Source organism: Dermacentor albipictus, chromosome 9 (genome assembly GCF_038994185.2).
Source record: "Dermacentor albipictus isolate Rhodes 1998 colony chromosome 9, USDA_Dalb.pri_finalv2, whole genome shotgun sequence".
Taxonomy (NCBI): domain Eukaryota; kingdom Metazoa; phylum Arthropoda; class Arachnida; order Ixodida; family Ixodidae; genus Dermacentor; species Dermacentor albipictus.
In genome coordinates, this window is record NC_091829.1 from 579970 (window position 1) to 598525 (window position 18556).

The 18556-nt window shown below is 47.5% G+C and overlaps 1 protein-coding gene across 1 annotated transcript in view; it reads left to right on the plus strand.

Moving 5' to 3' along the window:
* Positions 1-18556, plus strand: part of LOC135909206 (uncharacterized) — a 41073-nt gene that overhangs the window by 18580 nt on the left and 3937 nt on the right. Inside the window, exons 2-4 of the mRNA XM_065441066.2 lie at positions 4156-4623; positions 4677-5103; positions 5163-5446. Of these exons, the coding sequence (XP_065297138.1) occupies positions 4156-4623; positions 4677-5103; positions 5163-5446 (1179 nt within the window). The remainder of the gene's footprint in view (positions 1-4155; positions 4624-4676; positions 5104-5162; positions 5447-18556) is intronic.

Consider the following 18556-nt stretch of genomic DNA (forward strand, 5'->3'; position numbering starts at 1 on the left):
TATGACGCACTAGCGTTTGCGACTACTGCTAGGGTGGAAGGCAGAGCCACTCAGCAAGCCACGCAAGATGGCAAAGCATGTGAATGTCCCAAGACCGGAGCATTGAGGACACTTTGAAGAGACATTGAGGACATTTGGGCATTGCCTTGCACTGGCGATTGAGCCTGGAGCTGGAGGCACAGCATTGGCTGTGCCCAGCAAACTGAAGGAACTCCCACAGTGTGGATCTAAAGGAAACTTCAATGGCGGTTAACCAAGATTGTTTAGCACTCTCAAAGTGGTATCTCGAACATCCCAAGCCCATAGAGAATCTGTTTCCGCAGCTAGCAGCAAATTGCTGGATTGCTGTATGGCATATAGGAACAAAAAATATGAGATATCGATCGTTTCTGGAAAAAAGCACAGTAAACTAAAAGGTAGGACTACATTTGTTAGTAATTGCAGTCACTGTATTTGGCATGGTTCTGTAAAATATCAGCTGAGGTAGGTCCGAGAGCATCTAGAAATTTAAGGTGTTCCCCCCCCCCCTTTTTTTTGCCATTAAGCACACAGCAAGCTTTTGCCTCCTAAATGTTTGCCTCTTTTGCCTCAAATGCTGGGGTTTAACTTGTGCTACATGTTAATGTGGGTTCACAGCAATGACTTGAAATGAATTATGTGGCTTCCAAACTGTGTATTTAATTCAACAACTTGCCGTGACTACCACTGCAACGAAATAATCTTAAAGCCTTATTTTGCAGCCTTCTTTCCCTCCAATACTCATCTATCCCACTGAGTGCCTGATAGCGTCTGATAATAGCAATGGTAGGGGACTCTCATTTATTTACAGACACTAATCAACAAAGAAATGACGAGGAGCAAGAAGAAATATTAAAAAATGAAAAACATTGTTAGAAAATATGACCCCTGTTCCTTGTTGTGCATTTCCTTTCTTTTACAATACACAAATATTTCGTACAGCTGTAGCAAGCATTTGGAAAACAGAAAAGCAGCCATACTTGTCACAATAGCTATGTCAACATTTGTAAAAGCGCCCTAGAATAGTGACACAGTGTGTGTAAAGTGTTTACAGCTTTTTAAATGCCAGTGGCAGTTAACTGGACAACAAGCTGCCTAACTAATAAAAAACACTCATTTATAAAAAAAAGAAAAAAGCAGCATCTGCAAGCAATCGAATCAAGCATCTCCAACACTAACACCGCTTTCACCTGTACAATTTATCTGCTACAGCATCTTAATTTTGAGTTCACAGTGGGACTTCCATTAGCCTGGGTCATTGTATGCCCTCAGGACTTAATTTTTCTGTAGCTACGTGCACTAAAGATTTTTGTGTGACATCTGTGATCACACACATTTTTATGGCGTCAGTAGATTATTAAAGACCTTCACGTGGAGAAAAATGCTATAGAAATATGGCAAAGGCTCCGCGAAACAGGTCGGACAAATTTTGTAGACGTGTAGGGTATAGCTTGAGTAAAACATTTGTGCCGCAATTTAAGTGAAGCATCACATATTAGGAAAGCTACAGACAATTACAAGTTACCCTAGCCATGCTTTTTCTCCTCAATTCGTTTGTCGAGTGATTGAGGCTAAGCTATGCCTTCACTGGCTCTGCGTCATAATGTGACGTCGTGACATTCACTTCCAGTGTCTGGGGCTAGCACGCCAAGCCTCTCCAACTTCTCCGCTAGCTGCCTGACCTTCAATCTCAAGCAAAAGCTATCCAAGCAGCGGGTGCTGCGAGTGTTCCGTCACAGTGCTTAGTTTGTACGGTATTTCACTAAATGCAGGCGAGCTGCGAGTTTTGATGGATGGGCGATGGCTTAAACTAAAGCCTGTCCATGCTACTACTGCTTTGATAAAAGGAGGATTTATTGTAAACATGAGTGATCTGAAAGGTATAGCCATCTGGTGCTACTGAGCTTAGCCAGCCAAACACAGAGCTAATATTACTGTAACCAAGTGTAAAACATTTTAAACATTTGAACAGACAATGTGTTCACACTTACACTACCGCCGAAAATTTAAACCAGCAGCAAAGTAGAATACACTTTGTTACCGCTATATTAGCTCTCTGTTTCTCTGGTTGAGCTTTGTGCCATCAGGTGACTGCACCCTGCAGGCTGCTTACAGCCATCCGGCAAAATGCTCAGTCCACCTGCGTTTACCGGAATACTGGACATGCTAAACCTCCCTATTGTGGTAGTAATCCTCCAGTGTTCAGTGACGGCTGCAGATGCATAGATCCTGGCGCCAATCAGATACAGACAGCCTGATGCACTGTAGCAGCTTAACATGTCACCAACTGCTAGGTTTGCAGCCCACAATGTGACAAGGGTGATTCATGGTCCTTGCAAAAGAAACCTTAAGACCAACACTGACCATGCAGTTAACATCAACATGAACTTGCACTTGCTGTGAGCTGGAAGTGCTTAAATGGAGTGATAAATTGTTCTGTATTCTCTTTCTGATACTTTATTTTAATAGAAACAAGTTAAACAACATCCCAACTATTACAAACAGTATTTGTTCACCACAAAGTTGGAAAAATTATCGATGTTACTGTTGATAACTGTGCATTGTGAATTGGTTAGCACATTCATGCCTGCACCTTTGTTTGCCTTGATGTATCTTTTCCTGTGCTGAATTCATGGTCTGTTCCTTCTATATAAATGTCACAAGACCATTGAATTAAATTGTAATGTTTATTACTGTGGCCAAAACCGAGTACCTGACTACTAATTTTGTATGCAACAGTAATAAAGACGAGATACAGAGGTACTAAAAACAAGATACATATAATTCATAGGCGTAATTCAGAGGGTACGTATTCTCAGATGATCACTTTCACCGATACTATTTCACGTGATGTAGTGCTCAACAGCTAACCAGCTCATCTGTTTCTGCTCAACCAGCCGGTAAGCACGCTCTGAAAGTGATATTGCCGAAAGTGACCATCTAAGAACATGACCCCAGGAGTGTCATTATCACTCTCAGTGTTAAAATAAACACTGAAATCAAATCATGGTATTCAGATTACAAAATTTGTTAATTATCAACACGATTTGGCCATCCATGACGCACCGTGATGCAACGCTGGGTGAAGCAATGCCATCACTGCCTGTGTATCATAGTTTCCACTTTGCTTGGAAAAACAAGAATGGGAAAGAAAGCATCCTACTGCTCTTCTAACATTTTCAAAAAATTATTGTTGCAGGATGTTCCCAATGTGATGCACAAGGTACTTTGCTCTGCAGGGTCCTCTTATGCAAAAATGTTGTATACATGCAAATATTCATCAGCTTCCTGTCAAATTGTGTAATAGAACTGGCTTCTTCTCTGGCATACATTTGAATTTAGGTCGTGTTATCTTGGCACATTTGATTTGCCCTAAGAGGCCCTAATCAGGTGCATAATTTCTGGGGTCATCTACTTTGATTGTAAGATATATTATACTATGCTTTTTATAGAAAGTCATATCACTGAGAGCTATCTGACTCTCCTTAATGTGCACTCAATGCACAGTACATGAACATTTTTGCATTTCGCTCCATCGAAATGCAGCCACCGTGGCCAGGATTTGATCCCTTGCCCTTGGGCTTAGGCGCAATGCCATAGCCACTATGCCACCACCTTTGTCTAGGCATAAATATCTTGAACTATTTTGAATGCAGGATACACCCACATAGCTCATCAATGCAGAGACACTGCTGTAGGATGATGTCATGGCATTTAATCTTGTCATCTGAGCTGTCACATCCAGTTTCCATTAAGGAATCGCAAAGGCCGTGAAAATAACGAGCTGGAAAATTGCATTCATGTGCACTCGAAAAAGTTTAAGAAAACCCTTCTTTAATAACAAATGCCCTGCAATTTTTCTCTAAATAAACAGTAAGTGCAGAGGCCTTCATATATCAAATGAGAGCACATGAAAAATAAAAAGTTGTGTGTACGTGTGTCTTCTTGCAGTGCAGCAACTGTCTTGTGCAGTAGCTGTCTCGTCCAGTAACTGTCTTGCAATACTTGCTAAAGCACCAGAGGGCCCTTTGGTGCAGGGGGCTGCATGTTTATGGAGCTGAAAAGCACAAGGTGTAGATGCTGTCTCCATATCATGAAATCGATACCTTAGACGTGTGTGTGTTCCACCACTTGCAGTGCGCCAAGCAAATGGCTGCGACTTTCCAGCGGCCTGGTGGGGTGAGTGGTTCTTGCAAGGAGCACGGGAGCCTGTGCGCATCAACCGCACCCATATATCTACACGGGGCCGGTGCCTGGAGGGCCGCGAAAGCAAGTTTCTTCTGTCTGAGACTGGCTGTGTGCGCTGCTTGGGCATCAGTGCAAAGCACGCGAATGTGCTGCAGTACAAGGAAACGCCTTGCTCGCACCAGACCTCACACGCAGCTGTCTGTGCAGAGTTTGCGGGTGACGCTAGCCTGTATTCACTCTTCCGGCTCAATGGCAGTGAGCAGGAATGCCCCATGCAGGGCCCACTCCTGTTCAGCTACAACCAAGGTGGTGGCGATTGTGCTAACCCCCCCTCAAGTCTGGAATCGTGTACAGAGCCCAGCCGGCTGCTGCTGCGCTTCCAGGCCTGTGCCAGCGTGCTTGGCTCTGAGAGCAGAGGTGAGTTGGTTTGAGCTGGGTTTTGCTAGACTGCAGGCTGTCACCTCATGCAGAGGAGCAGCTGACATGCCTGGCATCGTGGAAAGAGGGCTCGGTGCGCTACCTGGTTGGCCGGCTGGTGCATGCAGCAGCCAAGACGGATGCTGATCGGCTGCGCTGCTTCGCTTACGAGCAGGCCAATGGTGGCTGGCAACTGGCCCAGTCGGGGGATGCCACGTGCGACGCCCTGAGTGGTGCCACCGAGGGATCACGCACGTTGCGCCTGTGGTCGCCCCCCATGCCAGCAGGGCACATGTGCAGCTGGCCCGACTGGTTCTCACAAGGCACCTGGCAGCCACTGGGCGAGGCTGGCACGCCGCTCCAGGTGCTGTCACCCGATGTGCTGCTCATGGGTGCCACACGGTTGCGCTGCCTCGAGCCACTGCCAGCTCTCAGTGACCCAGCTGAAGCACGCTTTAAGGTCCAGGCCATGCATCAGTGGTGGGTGGTACTGTGCATGTGTTGTGGCAGCCCTGGCTGAGGAGACATGCCCTATGCAGTGCAAGCCAGAGACGCTGCCTGGGGCTCCTGAGGAGAGCAGCGCACGTGGTGGAGCTGCGGCAGGGCGACTGCGAGCAGCTGTCGCGGCCACTTACATTGGTGCAGCAGCGCCAGGCAGGCAGCTGTGGCCCCCTTCTGGGCCGCCTCTTCTTGCTGCCCCAGCAAGCAGGTGCCACAGCAGGACTGCTCCAGGGCTGTGGAGGCCACTCGGTGCTCAGTTGGGGCTGTGGCTACCACCAGGAACAGCTGCAGCTGCTGCTCGGATGTGGCTCTGACATACACCGTCAGTTCTCTTACGAGTCTCATCTGAATGAAATCATGGAAGGATTACGAAGGAGCATGTGAAATACATTTATGAGAAAAAACTATTTGCACAGATCTTAGGCACTGAGGGAATCAATGCAATGTAAAACATTTTGCAGGTAGCTGGCTATCCAGCGTTGTTTAGTGTTCTGCAAAGCATTACCAAGTGGAAAAACACATTTAAATAACTAAAGCTGTTGTGTATGTAGCGTGAGCATATATCTGATGACAGCAGCAAGATGGCAATGATGATGATCATATGACAAAAACAGCATGACTCTTACTGCATCCGTTCGATGCAAGTTCACATGACATGCCGATTGCTAGGTTCTGCATAGGTATTTAATGAGTTTGAGCGAGATACAAAGATGGTGATGCGATCTGCGAGTAAGTGTTACGTAATTCTATGTATCATGTGGTCTATAGTAAATTGACGATGGCATTTGTACAGTTTTTATGTAGCATTGAGGAAAGTAGTGGGGAATGTGGGACAATGCCAAAGACTGCATAGTCTAAGATGGCATCTCAAAGCACCAGGTGTCATGAGGAAAGAAGACGACAAATTGGAATGTGATGCACGCGTGAAACGTCTCAAAGAGCTAGTTGAATTTGGCGTGAGAGCAGTATGCGTGCGATCATCGCCTAGTGATTAGAGCATTGGGCTGCTGTGCTTGAAGGCAGAGGTTCGATTCCATTGTCAGTCATGCATTTATTTTTGTTACAGAAGTCTAATATGAGGAATCTTCCTGCATACCTACTGCAAAGTGCTTAAAAGGAGTCAAAGAATGCTCTGCATTAACAATTTTATCGCATTTTGCTTCAGCGGCAGCCTGAAGACTTCTTAACTCTTCTGTGACCACAGGAAAACTGATTTTTCAGGGATTGAGAATTATTTTTTCTTTGTTGTCATACACAGTGTTTTAACACATTATTTCACACCATAAAGTTGTAGACAATTAGTATCCAATACTTGAGTCGCAAGAAAAGAAGTCCTTGAATAAGTAATCAGTAAAAATTTGCAAATCTGACATTTTTGTTGTCACTTATAAGAAACACGGTATCTACCAACCGAGAAAACCGGGAATTCTCAGGGATTTTGAGTAGCCTGGAAAAACTCAGGGACAACTTAGGGAATTTGTGCTTCTACCAGGGAAAATTAGCTGTAATTTTATTGAAAGGGTCGAAAGTCAAGGTAATGCTGGCTCAAGTAACACACAAAAATTAATCGTCTTTGACGCCCTGTCGTCAAAGACGATTCGCGGCACCACCACGTACCCCATAGAGTCAATGTATCAGAACGTCTGAAATTTCAGACATAAGAACTCTTCATTGACTCGCCGTCAGATATTCCGGAGGTTCCGCCATGACAGCACGTCCGAAACGGCATTAATTAAATCCACCACTGCTGCCATTTTGATTACCTTGCCGCCTCGAACCACGCAGATTCGCTGGCAGCTGTAGCCACCACGACGGCAATGTTAGGCCTAGCTGCTTCGACGTTCGCTATGAAGCTTCTTGCCGTTGGATGCCGTGTTTTTTATTGAAAGAATTCGCTGCTGTCAGCAATGGCACGGACTCTGCCTTTGTGGTCCTTGCGATTGGCTTAGAAGCTTGGAAAGGCAGCTGCGTTGCATAATGTCGGTTCGCAAAAGTATTGCAGTGAAGCATAACAAGCGTGGGAAGGGGCTATTGCCACGGGACGCAGTATGTTTATACCGACAGAAAGCTGAGCTAGTTGGTAAGGATTCATTATGCAAAAAGGAAGTGAGGCGTGCAGACAGGGCACAAGAGTAGAGAAGTGGACAACACGAACGCCGACTATCAACTGAAGGGAGCATTGAGGCGAAAAAAGAAAGAAGACACAAAATTCATCTGAGCAAGCTCAGGAATGGTAACACCACGTGTCAGTCAGGTACACGTGCCGGTCTACGTAAGAGATAACTGTTAAGGCACTTAATCTCTTCCTTATGTAAAGTAATCAAAGGCTGACTCACACACGCACCTCCACCATTATAGGTATGCCATGCCTCTACCATAAGACGCGTATCTTCATTCTTATGTCTGTACAATATTGCACATTCATCTAACTCTGGCGTGCAGTTAGTTATAATCTCGGCAATGTAGCGAAAGATTAGAAGGCGATCCACCGGTTAACAACCTTTTATGTTCAATTAGCCTCTGATTGATACAGAATCCTGTTTGCCCTACGTAGAACTGGCCACAGCTAAGGGGAATTTTATAAACCACACCCATACGACAGTCAGTAAAACTGTTGTTCTTATTGCGCTTCACTGGACAAATATCTGTTCGTATTTTGCCTTTTACCCGCTCCTTTTTTCTCTGTACGGCAGCGCATATCTTACCTGGCTTACTGGGAGCAGTGAAAGCAACATTAACATCATATCTACATGCAACTTTTTAAGCCTGTGTGACACTGAATGAATATACGGAATAGCCACTACTGTTTTTTTGCTATTACTGCTTTCTGTAATTACATCCGTCCCTCTCGAAACCGACTTCTTTAGGCGCTCAGCCATAGTGGCCACTGCTACACTAGGATAACCTGCTTCTAATAGGCGCCGGACCTGCGCATTAAAACTGGCACTCATTTTGTGCATGCAGGATCTGGTGAGGGATGACTTAAGGCACGACATGGCAATTCCGTTTTTTACTGCTTTGAAATGCTTGGATTGAAAGTTCAGCAACGGCTTCGAAGATCTTGGGGAGTACTGCCAACAAACATGATTTTGTTCGAAGATCAAGGAAATGTCAAGAAACTGACTTATGCGTCGCTGAGGAAATTCTTTGGTAAACTTTAATCCTCCCCTATAAAGTTTAAATTGCTCACTTACTGAGGTAGCAGCGGAAGCGAATTCTTCCCTATTGCAGAAAATCAGGTAATCGTCAACGTAACGAAATATCTTGATAATGCTATCACCTAAGGCTTTCTCTAAGCAGTTGTCAACCTTACTCAGGTAAATATTGCTAAGAATAGGGGCAACCTTTGAGGCAATACAAATGCCTGATTTCTGCACCTTACCGCTATTCCTCCCTTTCACACGGGCAAGATTGAGCCCGACAAGGCAACATCCCACACCAAATATGGCGTCACTCTGCAGCCTGACCCCCGGCCCTGAACAAGCTTCCCTGATAACCCAAATCAAGGATTTCGTCCGCGAAGAAGTCGCACTACAGCTATCTCTGGTGTCCGTCACTCAGGAATCTGCCAGTACTTTGCCGTCTCATCTCCATAACGTGATCCACGAAGAGGTTGCAGAAGCGCTGCCTGCTGTTCACCAGCAGGATCCCGTGGATACACCGGTCGCTTATGCTACAGTTGCTGGAATGGCCCCTTGCAGCGTGCCCGTACGTCGCTTCCAGCAGCCTGTGCACTGCCCTCCCCCTCCCATCCCCCTTGGGCCACCATTGCCGTCGCTAACCCGTGGCGTACGCTGGACAATCGCCCTATATGCTTTGCATGTAGGTATCCCAGTCATGTCGCAAGGTTCTGCCACTGCCGATCGCAGGTGTTCAATGACGATAAACGAGTGCCCTATGTGCCACCTGATCCAAATGCGCCTTACGGACCCTTTGAGCCATCACCAGCTCGCTCCCAGACTGATCGCCGTCCTCGCTTCGAATGGCTCCGGTCACCCTCCCCACGTCGCCGGTAGCTTTCCCCTATGCGTCGACGACCCGTCTCCAACGAAGAGGGAGAACTAGATGATGCAGTTCCCAAGGCAAGAACTGTGCAAATGTCGACATGCCGAAGTCCTCCTCCTTTAGCTGCCAATGTCATTGATGTGTTTATCGAAGATGTTGCTACAGTCATCCTCGTCGATACCAGTGCTGCTATTTCAGTTATGGATGCCAGGTTTTGCCACTCGCTTCGTAAAGTGACGTCTCTGTTTGGATTGTCGCTTCAAACGGCGAGTGCTCTATTCATTCGCCCTACCGCTGCTTGTACAGCCCGTGTGACCATACACGACGTTTTCTACACGATTGAGTTCATAGTTCTTTCATCGTACTCCCATGCCATTATTCTAGAATGGGATTTTCTCTCACGCCACAATGCTATCATCAATTCTGCTCTGGTCGAGATGGAACTTTCCGAACTTGGTGACCTGGCCTCGGTCAATGCTCATCCTGCCGCTAAAATTGCTGTGAAAGAAGACACCTGTATTCCCCGCTCTCTTCAGCATTCGTACCCGTCTTGTGTAGTACTATATCCGACGGGATGGCCTTCTTCATGCCCTCTCATCACTTTGTTACCCGAAAAGCACTTCCTTTGCCCTTTGCAGCTCTTGACCTTGCCGCCAGTGTCAGCGCGATGCCCATTTACAATAATTTTTATGGCCGCTATCACTGCTCCGCCACAAATGCCTTGGTTATGTCTCGTCAGTCGATTGAACACGAATTGTTTCTGTCCTTGACGAAGTGCCTGCTACTGCCATCCATAAACTGAGTGCCCTCTCCGTACCCGACTCAACATGGACTGATGTGTTCAGCCTGTTCATCGCCAACGACCTGGCGCATTCGCAGCGATCTCAACTTCTTGCAATCATCCAGCTTTTCTGCCATTCTTTCGATGTTGCGTAAACATCTCTTGGCCTTGCTTCGACAGTCGAGCATCACATCCACACTGGCTCTCACTCACCGCTGTGACAAAGACCATATCGCCTGTCCGCTATGGAATGTCGCGTAATTGCAGACCAGATCAATGACATGCTCCGTCTAGGCGCCTTTCAACCTTCACAGAGCCCATGGGCCTCCCCCGTGGTACTCGTCACAAAGAAAGACGATTCCATCCGCTTCTGTGTTGATTTTCGACGGTTGAACAAGATCACGCTGAAGGATGTCTACCCATTACCACGCATTGATGTTGCTCTGGACAGTCGAGTTCTTTTCTTCCTTGGATTTGCATGCAAGTCAGGCTACTGGCAGGTTCCGATGGCAGGGGCCGATTGCCCGAAAACTGCCTTTGTTACACCAGACGGCTTGTATGAATTCATCGTCATGCTTTTTGGACTTTGCAACACATCTGCTACGTTCAAAAGAATTATGGATACTGTTCTATGTGGCATCAAATGGAAAATCTGTCCTTGCTATCTTGCAACATTGTGGCGTTCGCCCCCGATTTCGCAACGCACCTGCTCCCCCCCTCCAGCACGTACTCACTTGACCAACGCCGGGTTGCAACTTAACCTGAAGAAGTGTCGATTTGCTGTTTGTCAGCTCACAATTTTAGACCATGTCATGTCAAATAAGGGCATTCGCCCGGATCCTGAGAAGCTACGGGCTGTTACTGCGTTCCCACAACCTACGACTATGAAAAAGCTACGCAGTTTCATCGGCCTCTGCTCTTACTTACTTCCGGCAATTCATTCGAAACTTTGCGACAATTATATCGCCTTTCACGCAGCTCCTTGGTGGTGTAGGAGTTGAGGACGGACTTCGGGATAAAAAAACTTGGGAGGGTTTATTTTACATTATTTACAGTGAGACGTCAATGAACAGTCATACAGTCATTATGGGCCGGCAGCAACTCGGACGCTGCGGCCCGCGGCAAGAAGTTCAAGAGAGGTGAATCAGGGAATGCTCCAGGAATCCTGGAATGCTCCCGGTCTGCGTCTTTTAAACCCTTCGAGGTCTGGAAGAAATGTCATGTTCGGCCAATGGGAGAGTCCGCTCAGATGACGCCATTTTCGGCCAATGGTAGGCGCCCGTGCGGTGGTGTCACACCCGGCGGCTCCCTGCGGTCTTGCCTTGCTGACTTACGATGCTGACTTACGCGCCGTCACAAAGGTGGACGGGGGGGCGATGCTTGGGCCCCAATTGTCCGAGTGCCCCCTACTACCGGCGGTATGGCCTCGCTGGCTTCCAAATGCCCTCTTCAAAGGCGGCCGGTGCGACGCTGCCAGGCCGTCCCGGTACATCACAGCCGTCCGGCTGTCACGGCGCATTACCGCCGTCAGGCCGTCACGGCACAATACCGCCATCAGGCCGTCCCGGCACAATACCGCCGTCAGGCCGTCCCGGCGCAATACCGCCGTCTTGGTTCGGGACCCACTTTACTTCCAACAGTGCCGGGCTATCCCCTCGCTTTCTGGAAGAGTCAAGCAGTGAATAGCTACCGGCGGCGTACAAAGTGGGGGCCTTCAACTTGTTTGCACGTGCACTCCTCTGGAATGTGCTTTCCGTGTTTCTGCGCTCCTTACTTAGCAGTGGCGCGATTCGATGTGGTCTGGGGAACTCGAAGTAGCCTCAGAAAAAGGTCCCGTATCTAACAGCTCGTCCTCGCCCCGGAAGTTCTGAATGGCCGGTGAACTCAATTCGCTGGCCATGAGGAACGCTGAAAGAACGTGCAGGGTACTGGAGTCGAGCCTCGTTTGACGAACTTCGGGATCCTGGGCTCTGGAGAACATACGTCAAACAAACAAAACAACACAGCACTGCACCACGCGTAAGCGCAGGCTCTTCACCCCTGACTCGCCAGGCTATTACTGAGTCAAAATGAACCCTGATCTTTTATTTCCCCAATTTTGACAAAGCAGTTCCAACCACCTTTCCAAACCGCTATACATTTCTCCCCGAATGCCGACAAGACCAGAGTGCCAGTGTTGTAGCAAAACAAAGGGTCGTTGACGTTGCAAACAACAAATGAAAATAGCCGAACATAACTTAAGTGGCCTAACTACACGAACAGCATGTTTCCAATCTATCGCAGTGGCGTACTTATTGCACGTATTGCTGCCACTGAACAATCTGGTCAACCTCATAAGTACGTAATCACAAGCGCACTAGCCTTGTGGTCACTAAACAGAACGCGTACTTGCGTTGTAGGCAAACTTTTCATTTACGCTTACTCACGTTTCTTCCCTGAAAGTCCTACAGGACACGTGACTTAAACGAACAATTAAACTTGCGGGACTTGCACACTCCGCAGAACCCTTAAAATAATGCGTCTTTTAATAACTCGTTCCACGCATACTTATCAGAGAAGTCAGAATACGGCTGCCCTCAACACACACGAGCAACCCAGTCATAAATCTGCTTCCTTCCGTCCCCACAGGACACGCGCTAAAGGAACTAAGGACGCTTCTCAATGCAAATGATGCACTTACTGAAAACCTACGCGGTTAACCTTAGAAAATAAGAAACGCTTATAAAAAAAGAAGGTTAACTAAAACACACGCGCGTTACGATAGGCCTCTCAACAATAACCTTGACACTCAGGTTACTTAGACACACACAAAAAAAGAAAGCCTATCAACTTATTAATGAACACCTCGCAATACTACATGTTTACAAAAAAAACACCTCTTTCAAATCTTGAGCTTCTCAAACAATACATAAACAGAGCTCATACCTTACATATTGAAAGGAACTGACATCGCGAAAATTACCAAGTGCTCAAAGATAAAACAAAACAGAACGTTTTACTTCTACGGAAGCTCTGTTTTCTCCCGTTCCAAACGTTTACGTCTGACTCATACTTTGAGCTGTACCCGAGGTGGTCGCGGTTTGAAAGCTACTCTAGCTGCCGAGGAACAACAAAAGGGCTGACTCACTATCAGCTCCCCCAAGACGTTACGGTCTCCTGCCAATTTGCGTCCTGGTGCCCCACTTTCCTTACAAACTCGATTGACCACGTCGCTACTCCCCACCTGGTCTCGTCCTGCCACCTTGCGCTTCTTCGTACTGCACGCTGAGCTTTGAAAAGAACTACGGAACAACGAGGAGTTTAACTGCCCCGTGCCCTTTGTCCACGTCCGTGCAGAACATGCTTCATGGTCCCCCTTTGACCGGTGGCTCGAATGTTTTGGATGCGTCAACATCGTCCGTGATGACCGCACCTTTATCCTCGCGCCCTGCCCTTTTGGGTTTCTCGCCATCTTTGGCGGCGCTACATTAGTTACCGTCTTTCGGTCTTTACCGCGCTTCTTTTTACGGCGCTTTCTCTTTGCACTCGCTTTCATGTCGCCTTCTCGTGCCTCGTGCTGGCCGGTACACATTTCGTCGGCCCGGATCGATCTCTTACCCGCACAGTCTGAGTGATTTACATTTAAATCTACTCTCACTATGCCTCGACTGGCGGACAGCCCAACCGACTCTGGAACAATGCAGCAGGCTTTACTCGACATTATTATTCTAAAAACTAGAGTTACTAGAGTTATGCAACTCGCACTCTTGCGAACTGCCCTCTACTGCATTGCCCAGCTCACGCTGTGCATCGGCACACAGCTCGTCGGTATCGATTGCTGTCTCACGCGCACAGTCCGAATGATTAACAACGGAATCATCCCTATCTAGGCTATCTAGACTGGCGGAGAGCCGCACCGATCCCTGAACAATGCAGCTGTTCTCTCGTGAACTACGGAGCTCGCCATCCCGAGAACTACTCTCAACTGCATCGTCCAGTTTGCACTTCACTTCTGCATGCAGATCTGGCTCTACATGGGTGCTCACGTCTGTCGGGTCAGCAGTACCCTTTTCTTCGCTAGCAACCTTGCTAACATTACAAGCGACGCACACACGCGGTAACTGTGCCAATTTGTTCGCAGCTGGCCTAGCTGTCTCTACAGTCATCTTTTGGCACAGCACCTCGTCGCTCTCCTTGCGGCCTTTAACGGCCCCTGTCGCCACTAAGGCATCGTTAGCAGCTAGCCTTTTCCCTTCACTTATGAATCTGCAGACAATCTCACAGGCACTACTCTTCTCGTCGGCTTTTGGCGAAAATCCGCTCAATGCTGCCTCATTCTTTCGCTCTGTGCTACCTACAGAATTCTCAGACAGCCGTTGTCTCTGTGCCATTAACTGATCACAATACTGTATCTTTTTGATCAGTGCTGCCTTCTATCTCTCATACTTTTGCTCACGCTTACGTTCCCGATACTCACGTTCGCGTTCATTCTCACGTTCGTGACGCTCACAGCTAAGAGTAAGTTCTTGAAGCTCACGCTTCCGTTCATTCTCGCGTTCTTCACGCTTACGCTCACTCTTACGTTCACGACACTCTTACTCACGACGCTCACGTTCACGACGCTCACGCTCCCGTGGTTCATGTATCACCTCCCAAGCAAGCTCAATGCTTTTGCCATCATTGCCACTATCGTTAATCGCCTTTATGATAGCTGGCGTTTTCATCCGTTCATCCGCCTCAACTCCCAAATCGTCGCACACCAACAACAAGTCTAACCTCGTCAACCTTCTAAGATCCATGGCAGCTGCCCCGACAGGTGGTTAGAACTGTTTTCCTTAATTTGTGCAAACACACAATGCAACAAACTCCTGATTCCCAGAACTATCAAAATGAACACAGAACATTTGAGTCTGGCGAATCAAAAGGAAAAAAACCACGTGCTCACTTACGGTTGCAGCACCCTGCCATCCGGTTCATTTGTCCGCTGTTCCTGGGTCCTCCAGACTCCCTGGGTCGAAGGCTCGCTCTTCTTCGCCACTCCCAGTTTCCTCGGACCTCTTTTGACGAAGGCTCTCTCTTCTTTGCTCTTCCCGGTTCCTTAGGATCTCTCTCGACGAAGGTTGATCCGTAGCGCTGCCACCAGCTGTTGCATTCAGAGGCGATCTCACCGCTGCCAACCAGTTGTAGGAGTTAGAGGCGATCCCACTGCTGCCACCAGTTGTAGGAGTTGAGGACGGACTTCGGGATGAAAAAAACTTGGGAGGGTTTATTTTACATTATTTACAGTGAGACGTCAATGAACAGTTGTACAGTCATTATGGGCCGGCAGCAACTCGGACGCTGCGGCCCGCGGCAAGAAGTTCGAGAGAGGTGAATCAGGGAATGCTCCAGGAATCCTGGAATGCTCCCGGTCTGCGTCTTTTAAACCCTTCGAGATCTGGAAGACGTGTCATGTTCGGCCAACGGGAGAGTCCGCTCAGATGACGCCATTTTCGGCCAATAGTAGGCGCCCGTGCGGTGGTGTCACACCCGGCGGCTCCCTGCTGTCTTGCCTTGCTGACTTACGATGCTGACTTACGCGCCGTCACAAAGGCGGACAGGAGGGGGGCGACGCTTGGGCCCCAATTGTCCGAGTGCCCCCTACTCTCGGCGGTATGGCCTCGCTGGCTTGCAAATGCCCTCTTCAAAGGCGGCCGGTGCGACGCTGCCAGGCCGTCTCGGTACATCACAGCCGTCCGGCTGTCACGGCGCATTACCGCCGTCAGGCCGTCACGGCACAATACCGCCATCAGGCCGTCCCGGCACAATACCGCCGTCAGGCCGTCCCGGCGCAATACCGCCGTCAGGCCGTCCCGGCGCAATACCGCCGTCTTGGTTCGGGACCCACTTTACCTCCAACAGTGCCGGGCTATCCCCTCGCTTTCTGGAAGAGTCAAGCAGTGAATAGCTACCGGCAGCGTACGAAGTGGGGGCCTTCAACTTGTTTGCACGTGCGCTCCTCTGGAATGTGCTTTCCGTGTTTCTGCGCTCCTTACTTAGCAGTGGTGCGATTCGATGGGGTCTGGGGAACTCGAAGTGGCCTCAGAAAAAGGTCCCGTATCTAACAGTGGCGCTAGAGATCTCTCATCAGGCCTCCAGAGTGTGACGACGCCTTCACAATCTTGTGCCGTCTTTTCACGATGCCACCCATTCTTCGCCATTTTGACCCTCAAGCGCCAACCGAAATCCATACAGATGCAAACGCTGTAGGCCTTGGCGCTGTGTTGGCACAGTGTCAACCTGGCCACACAGAATACGTCGTCGCACGTTAACCAAGGCAGAGACTCGGTGCATCCTAGAACCAGCTGTCGCTACGAGCTTCAATAAATCTTGTTTATAATATATAGGTGGGGTCTGGAAAGCAGGTCGGGCCTTAGCCCCCTGCTCGGAAAAATGAAAACTTTCCACCTATGCTATTATGCGTTTTGTGGTGGTGCGAAGCAGTGCTTTGTGGAGGTTTTATAATAAAGTGTGCCATTCTGTCTTGTCAATTGGGTCGGTAACTAGTTGAGCATGCACATATTAGCAACGACTGGTGAGAATGCAGAGTGCTTACGTCAAGAAACTGCACTACACCACTTGTGCGTTTTGGTCCATGTTTGAGTTGCCCCCTGAGTATACTTTTGCACTGCTTTTCTGTATGCCAAGCTAACAGGTGTCTAATCTCAATGCTCAAGGTGGAGCAACAGTGCAACAGTTACATGCACCCACTGTCGCAATCATGTTGTCATGAAGCCTCATCTAACAAAAAATACTTTCGTTATCCGTTATATCATATTCATTGTATGTGCACATATTCACCACACACCAGTATGTGCGAGAAACATTTTAGATTTAGATTTTGTTATACAGTCGAGCCCACATATAACAATGTGATGTGATATTCGGCCAAGCGCACCCTGATTGGTTCAGTTACAAAGAACAGAATGAAATGTAGTGAGGCAGCATCTCAAAAAGCCATGGGATAAGCGAGGCTACATGGTGCCTACACAGTGCATTCCACATGAACGCAAGCAATCAGCAGAGCCCACACCTCAATTTTCATGCTCTGTTACGTAAGTTTTTTTTTTCTTTGGATAGCACATGGATTGTCACAATTGTTATGTCACAGAGGTAATCACGACTAGAGTGTATTAGAATATTCTTACACTCTAATCACGACTGTGGGCATGGGACCTTCTTTTAAGTTCTGTTTGCCGACTGCCGACACACTTGAACAGTGTGGAACAAACTTTTTTTCTTTCTTTCCCCAGAGGTTTGAAACTTCAAAGAAAAGAAACAAAAAGGGAAGAAAAGACATCAAAGAAACGATTCATAAAATGCTTGCCAATGGTGGTGAGAATGGTGATTTATGCGAAAAATAGGGATTGACAAAGTCTAAGATTTCAACGTATTAGCAAAGCTACCAGTTCAGGGCAAGGCCCCAGGATGTCGCTCCTAGGCAGAACAAAAACGCTGAAGGCATCTTTAAAAGATGTCAAGCCTCCAAGAACAAAAGATTGCTTTTGCAAAGCTGGGAAGTTGGACATCCTTCTGCTTAGTGGATGTCTACGAAGACAAAGTGCAAAGTGTCGGCTCAGCCGAGCCATGAATGAAACTCTTGTAGACTGCAGACGAACATTAGATTATTTTTGCTGCTCGTGAGGATTAGGGTGTCTCGGAGACCATCAGACATGGAGGCTTCAGGTGATGAGCATAACCACAAAACTGCAGCAAGCCTCCAACGTTGCCCTCCAACAGTTTCAACATTGGCGCTGTCTTAGGCTTCACAGCTTTCCTCAAGCATCTTGCTTATGAAAAGAGCTTGACACATGACCGCGTCCACTCGTCAATAAACTTGAGCACTATTATCGGGTCAATATTACTGAATTAAAGCTCAATGAGCTATTTTAGGGAGCCTATTGTCACATAGTAATGGCCGAAGAACACAATAGGAAAACTGAACGGTGAAGCTTTTATTGGGCAAACATGTGCCCACAAAAGCAAGTGACTATGAAACCACAATGAAAGTGGTGAACACAGTCGGCGATCATCAGAAATCTCATCAGCTGGTCAAGCACATTGGCTTTTATATATAAGTCATCGAACGTTCCAGAGTAATTGCTGGTGCATGTGCGTCTTCCAGGAAGTACTACACAATTCGCATCATGTATACATGCAGTCAGATTACACAACATTCGCTGACAACAGACCGTGGATAGAACCACCGATAACATTAAAGAAACTTCCTATAAATGCAGGCACGTCCTGTGCGGAGCGATAACATTTGTTAGATGGTGAAAAACACTCACCCGATAAAGATATTTTGGAGGATAAATAAGTTGTTCTATGCCTCGTTCTGTTCTTTATCAGTAGTTACAGAAGTCTAAACATAGTGAACATATTTTGTGGAACGAAGGTGTTTCTTATACTTGGGCTCAACTATATACAACAATTTACTTTGCTGATGTTCAGTTGTACCAGAGCCAAAGGCCGAAAACCACAAAATAATAAAATTACAAATTAAGAAAGAAAAGCACTCTGTTACAATTCCGTCGCTTAGAATGCACATTTAGGTCAGCTGAAGCCACAGCAATCTAGGAGGCATTATTATTCCACTAGTACACTGAATGTTCTTTTCAAGTAAAG